At 47.2% G+C, this 6,096-nt stretch overlaps 1 protein-coding gene across 1 annotated transcript; it reads right to left on the bottom strand.

Moving 5' to 3' along the window:
- Positions 1–1,265: 1,265 nt before the first annotated feature.
- Positions 1,266–5,441, bottom strand: LOC140724031 (ribonuclease inhibitor). Its single transcript, XM_073038518.1, has 6 exons — positions 5,123–5,441; positions 2,451–2,537; positions 2,124–2,295; positions 1,798–1,968; positions 1,475–1,642; positions 1,266–1,371 (listed from the first exon to the last, which is right to left on the bottom strand). Exons 2-4 carry the CDS (start codon positions 2,504–2,506, stop codon positions 1,876–1,878), a joined length of 321 nt encoding a protein of 106 aa, XP_072894619.1. The 5' UTR covers positions 2,507–2,537; positions 5,123–5,441; the 3' UTR covers positions 1,266–1,371; positions 1,475–1,642; positions 1,798–1,875.
- Between the last annotated feature and the right edge of the window lie 655 nt (positions 5,442–6,096).

Here is a 6,096-nt window from a genome sequence, read left to right as displayed (position 1 = left end):
GAACCATGTGAAAACCAAACATCGTTCCCCCACAGGGATTTCCATAGTTTAATGTCTTCAGTCACAGAGTGTGACTCGTGGATTAAAAAGAAATCCACATGTTTATGCTGGCTTAAGAACAAGAATAAAGCCTTACGCTTAACAGTGTGACTAAGTCCCCTGGCATTAACGAGAAAAAAGTGAGAAAGACAGTCTCATGAGAGACTATATATACACAGAAAAAATATCTTCATTTCTAATAATAAAAGTATAAAAAACTATCCCAGTCCTACATAAACAAAGGCCAGACTGGAATATTAGCAGAGATAGCAGACCAGTTGCCACAACAACATGTTACCGTTCTGCTCGGATCTCTTTTCCAACAATGAAAGCTCGAGTGCCAGCAAACAAAGCACGCTTCCCATCTTTTCTAGTAGCCTCCCCCAGCGGCCACAGCTTCTGTCGGGCCAACTGATCAGCTGCAGTCAGGTCCTCGGCGAACCTCAGCCTCTGCGAGAGCAAGTATCCATCTTTTCTGGATTGTTTCCATTCCAGATCGCTCGTGGTTCTGTTTGAAAACCGAATAATGGTCAACCGAGGCATCTTATGTTGGGCCGACCCTTAAACCCTGCCTCAAATATATACCGCCCGCCCCCTTGAATTCCTCCATTCTTATCCTTGAATTCTTATTCCCTCTTATCCGACCGAGACGAAGGACAGCATCCACGCGTCGTCGAATCTCCTCGTTGGACTCCGGAGTTACTGCTTCGCATATTTGAGTTACTTTATTTTTAATATTTTCATCAGTTTGCTCTGGAATGTCGAGGATTTCAGATTCCACCTTCTCCGAAAACGCTCGGCCTCAGCTACAAAGTCTGAATTACCTTTTCGTGGTCCGTACAAGGCCCTTTGATTTGCACGACATCAGACCTCAGGGTGTTCACCTCTTCAAAGATAAAGTCGACGGTTTTCTTAATGTCATCAATGGCGTCCCAGACTGAAACCCGCCATCCTCGCCTAATTCCCCATCTTACGTGGGGAGTCTCGAACGCAGATATCCGGCGAAAGCAGCGCCGCTGCTGAACAGGAGGCGGAATTACGCGACTGGCTCCAGTCTCGCGCTCCGCAATAAGAGAAGCGATCCGGGAGCCAATTCCGTCAAAACCTTTGGGATTTAAAACTGGCGCGCGGCCATGAAAGGTAAGGGCGGGACTTGAAGGGGAGGGGGGAGTTAAAGGGGAAGGGGGAATCGGCCAAAGTGTCCTCATCTCGCGGGCGGGGATGTTCACACATTCAGAGGTTCACGCGGTCCACACTCTTAGTCCGGGTCTGGGTTCCTGCAGAGATCTCAGTTCCTTCCTCTCGGTCTCACTGAACTGATTCCCACCCAGCCTGAAACAGATGGAGGAATAAAGATGAAATAAACAGATTACACAACAGTATCAGTTACAGGAGACTGTATTTTATCACATCGAACATTAACAGAAACACTCACCGGATCCACACCAGACTGGGGAGAGTCAGTATGAGGCGGCGGAGACCGGGGACAGATCGATCTGTGAGAGAGTTCCATCCTAGGTCCAGCTCCGTCAGTGATAAATTTGTACTGAGAGCGGAGCCGAGATCCTCAATACCAGAATCTGTGAGACCGACATTGTCCAGCCTGGAGATGAGAGGGAGCGAGTGTGAAGGACAAAGAGAGACAGGAGACGGTGCAAATCCTCGGTGTTTATCAGTAACACAATTGCTGATCACATTAATGTTCAGTGTCAGACACTCAGTGACTGTAAACACAATCTCCCACAGTCTGGTACTTACACCAGTTTCTGTATTTTACACTCCGGGTTCCTCAGAGCCGTGGACACCAGTTTCACTCCTGAATCTCCCAGTTCATTATCACTCAGTTGCAGCTCCGTCAGTGATGGGTTTGTATTGAGAGCGGAGGCGAGATCCTCGGCACCAGATTCTGTGAGACCGACTCTCTCCAGCCTGGAGATGAGAGAGAGAGTGAGGATGACGGACACAGAGACAAAGGAGACGCTGCAGATCCCCAGTGTTTATTAGTAACACAATTACTGATCACATTATTGTTCAGTGTCAGACACCCAGTGACTGTAAACTCAATACCCCAGTCTGGTACTTACCGCAGTTTCTGTATTTTTACACTCCGGGTTCCTCGAACCCACAGACATCAGTTTAACTCCGGTATCTCCAAGCTTATTATTACCCAGGTACAGCTCCATCAGTGACGGGTTTGTTCTGAGTGCGGAGGCGAGATCCTCGGCACCAGAATCTGTGAGACCGACTCTCTCCAGCCTGGAGATGAGAGACAGTGAGGCAGAAGGACACAGAGAGACAGGAGACGGTACAAATCTCCAGTGTTTATCAGTAACACAATTACTGATCACATTAATGTTCAGTGTCAGACACCCAGTGAATGTAAACACAATCTCCCACAGTCCCGTACTTACCGCAGTTTCTCTATTTTACACTCCAGGTTGTTTAGTGCCGCCGACACCGGTTTCATTCCAGAATCTCCCAGTTCATTACGCCCAAGTCTAAACAAATTGATGAACAAAGTGATTCAACTCGTGTGTCTGAGGGAATTTCTCTCACTCAGATATTTCAGAAAACATTCATCCCGTCAGTAAATCACCGGTCGGAGTTCCCATCACCGTCAATGTTCCTCACTGCCCAGCTCCATGGTATTTACCGAATGTCAGTAAGTTTGTCTGTCAGCGTGACCCTGTAAACTCCACATATTCTGTGTCATTCACCAATAGTTAGAAACGTGTTCCAGACGTGGGAGGGTCGGGAGGGGCCGGGTTGATGGATGGGGGAAAGTCCCACAGTGAGGAAGATTTGTTAATGGGAAAGTGTCGATGGGAGATGGTGGAAGCGAACCCACCTGAGGAAAAGGGATAGGAAGAGAGAACCTGCAAGAGGATGGTGATTGAGGAAGAGAGACCACGGAGGAGGCTGGAGGAGAGGTCCCACAGAGGAAAGAGGAGAGATCCCACATGAGGAAAGAAGAGAGATCCCAGAAGAGGAAAGAGGAGTGGTCCCATATGATGAAGGAGAAGAGATCCCACAAGAGGAAGAGGGATGAGAAAGAGAGATGCCATAGGAGGATACTGATGGGAAAAGAAATTCCGACAAGACGAGGGATTGCACGGGAGGGGTGGATCTGAACTGAGGCCCACAAACGGGAGAACATGCAGTGAGCACAGTCACACAGGTGGACTGATGGTGACAGTCACACGCGGGGAAGGGCAGTGGAGGACAATTTCATAATGATAATTATTTCCTTCTCATAGGAACAGTCCGCTGACGATCTCTTGTCGTTCACCGGGAAGGGTGTGTGAAACTCTGACCAACCTGCTGCAGTCACGGCCATTCCCGTGATTTACTACCATTAATAAAATGGCCATTGTTTACTAATCTAAAGTCTCCACACCCCTTAACAACGAAACACAGAAACCGCTCATCCTTGGGGAAATACGGACCGATCCCCTGGTCATTTTACACAATTCTTCACAATCGGATTTACTACAACTTTGCCAAAATCACAATGGAAGTTTCACAGTTCAGAGTGAGCGATAAATCAAGTTACCTCAAATCCTGGCACTTGTGCAGCCCGGGTCCCAGCCGCTGGATTCCTTCACACTGAATGTGGCTGCCAGCCAGATCGAGGTTTATTATTGTATCACAGAACCCGATGACATGGGAAATCATGCCTGATAAATATGTTCTTCAAGGAAATAACAGGAATGGTGAACAAAGGAGAGTCAGTGGGTGCCATTTACTTGGATGTTTGGAAGACATTTGATAAGGTGCCACATATGAGACTGCTGAACAGGATAAAGTCCTATTGCGTTACAGGAAAGATACTGGCATGTATAGAGGAATGGCTGACAGACAGGAGACTGCGAGTGGGAATAAATGGGGCCTTTTCTGGTTTGTTGCCTGTGACCAGTGGTGTTCTTCAGGGTCAGTATTGGGACCGCAGTTTTTCACATTGTTTGATCAATGATTTAGATAATGGAATTGATGCCTTTGTGGCAAAGTTTGCGGATGATAAAAAGATAGGTGGAGGGATAGGTAGTGCTGAGGAAGCAATGCGATTGCACCAGAAAGAAGACAAATTGGAAGAATGGGCAAAAAAATAGCAGATGAAATAGAGTGTTGGGAAATGTATGAAAATGCATTTTGGTTAAATGAACAATAGTGCGGACCATTATCTCAATGGGAGGAAGGGCCAAACACCAGAGGTGCAGAGGGACTTAGGAGTCCTCCAGCATGATTCACGGAAGGTTCATTTACAGGTCGAGTCTGTAGCAAAATAGGCACATGCAATGTTGGCATTTATTTCAAAGGGAATCGAATATAAAAACAAGGAGATAATGCTGAGCCTTTATAAGACTGTAGTCAGGCCACGCTTGGGAGTATTGTCAATAATGTTGGAACCCATATCTCAAACTGGATGTGTTGTCATTGGAGAGAGTCCAGAGGAGATTCACGATGATGATTCTGGGAATGGGGAAGGGGGGTTAACATATGTGGAGCGTCTTGGCAACTTTGGGCCTGTAATCACTGGAATTTAGCGGAACGCGGGGGGAGGTGGGGGGTGGGGTGCGGTTGGGAATCTCTTTGAAACCTACTGAATGTTGAAAAAGCCAGATAGCGTGGATATGTACAGGATGTTTTCTGTGGTGGGCGTATCCAGAACTGAAAGGCACAACATCAAAATTGAGAGGCAAACCTTTACGACAGGTAAGGAGGATTATTGTTGCCAATGAGTAGTGAATGCTGGAATGCTGTGCCACAGACTGCAGTTGAGGCCGTGTCCATGGGTATATTTATGGCAGAAGGTCTTGATTGGTCAGGGCATCAAAAGATATGGTGAGAAGGCAGGTGTATGGGGTTGAGTATGGGGTGAAATTTCATAGATGTCTCCAGGTGCACAGCCGAAGACCCGGACGGTACAAGGTGATCTGAAAATTACAGATGGTTACATGTCCTCCAGCCACAGCAACACAAAATGTCTCCCATGTTTAGACAGTCTCTAATCATATCACTAAAGACAGGTATTCAGACTCTCAGAGTGAAAGAAAGATTTTGAGATCTCCGTTCCATCGCTTACCTTTCAGACGCGCGGGCACTTCAGATAAACCCCGCTCAGTGTCCATGTAGGCGAACTGGCCGTCACCTGTCCAAATAGATTGACCTGCATGCAGTCTGTTCTTTGTAATACTGTAAATTCATTAGCATTTACATCTGTAACACACAGTGTATTGTTCACCGTACCACGTTCCCGTATTTCATTCAATATTCTGCTCAGCTTCGGTAAATGATGGTGTAGTTTCACAAAGGATTCCCACATCAACCTCCGGGCTCCGGTGCCCTTCTCCATCACCAGATCCAGGAGGAGTTTGGAAGCGGCCGCTCGGTTTCCCTTCTCCGCGAGCTCAGTCACGCTCTGTAATGAACAATGGGGAATATATTGAGGAGCGGAGGGATGGGTACAAATCTACCCTGAGCATGGACAGTCCCAGCACTTTCTGCTCGACACAGATCGCTAACAGCCATTGAAGTGTTCATAGCGGGAGAAAGAATTTAAAGAAGCGAGAGGTGTCAGTCCGGACATTCTGTGTCACAGATTGTGCAGTAATTATCACTTAGCAATGTTTAAGCGGAGCAGACAAAGGGTGACTGAGCCAGAGATAGTGTGGAGAATTGAGGCTTAGTGTCAGAGAAGGTCCAGTGAGGCTTTAGCTAGAATTTGGGTAATATTTTAGCTCCCGTTTTTACGGTTAGAACAGTGGGAATGCCAGGCAGGATAGTGGAATGTTCTTCCTACAGGGTGTGGCAAGACAAGGAGAAATCCAGTGTCACTGACAGGTACAACTGGAAGAAGTGCATCCAACTGCAGCTTATTACAGACTGTGCTAAGGAACTGGAGCTGGAGCTGGATGAAACCGGGATCATTCAGGAGGCTGAGAGGTTGACTGACAGGATGTACAAGGATGGAGCTATACACAAGGGGCAGGACACAGGTAAGTGGGTGACTGTCAAGAGGGAGAAATCAGAATATGTCACTGCAGAGAACCCCTCTAT

Source organism: Hemitrygon akajei, unplaced genomic scaffold (assembly GCF_048418815.1).
Source record: "Hemitrygon akajei unplaced genomic scaffold, sHemAka1.3 Scf000153, whole genome shotgun sequence".
NCBI lineage: Eukaryota > Metazoa > Chordata > Chondrichthyes > Myliobatiformes > Dasyatidae > Hemitrygon > Hemitrygon akajei.
Note: the sequence above shows the minus strand (reverse complement) of the source record. Positions and strands in the feature narration are given on the sequence as shown.

Excerpts from the sequence above, each read along its gene's own strand:
- LOC140724031 (XM_073038518.1), bottom strand. The coding sequence starts at position 2,506 with ATGAAACCGGTGTCGGCGGCACTAAACAACCTGGAGTGTAAAATAGAG. Across the intron at positions 2,296-2,450 it reads TGTAAAATAGAGAAACTGCG|GCTGGAGAGAGTCGGTCTCA; the intron begins GTAAGTACGGGA and ends TCTCATCTCCAG. Across the intron at positions 1,969-2,123 it reads GTAAAAATACAGAAACTGCG|GCTGGAGAGAGTCGGTCTCA; the intron begins GTAAGTACCAGA and ends TCTCATCTCCAG.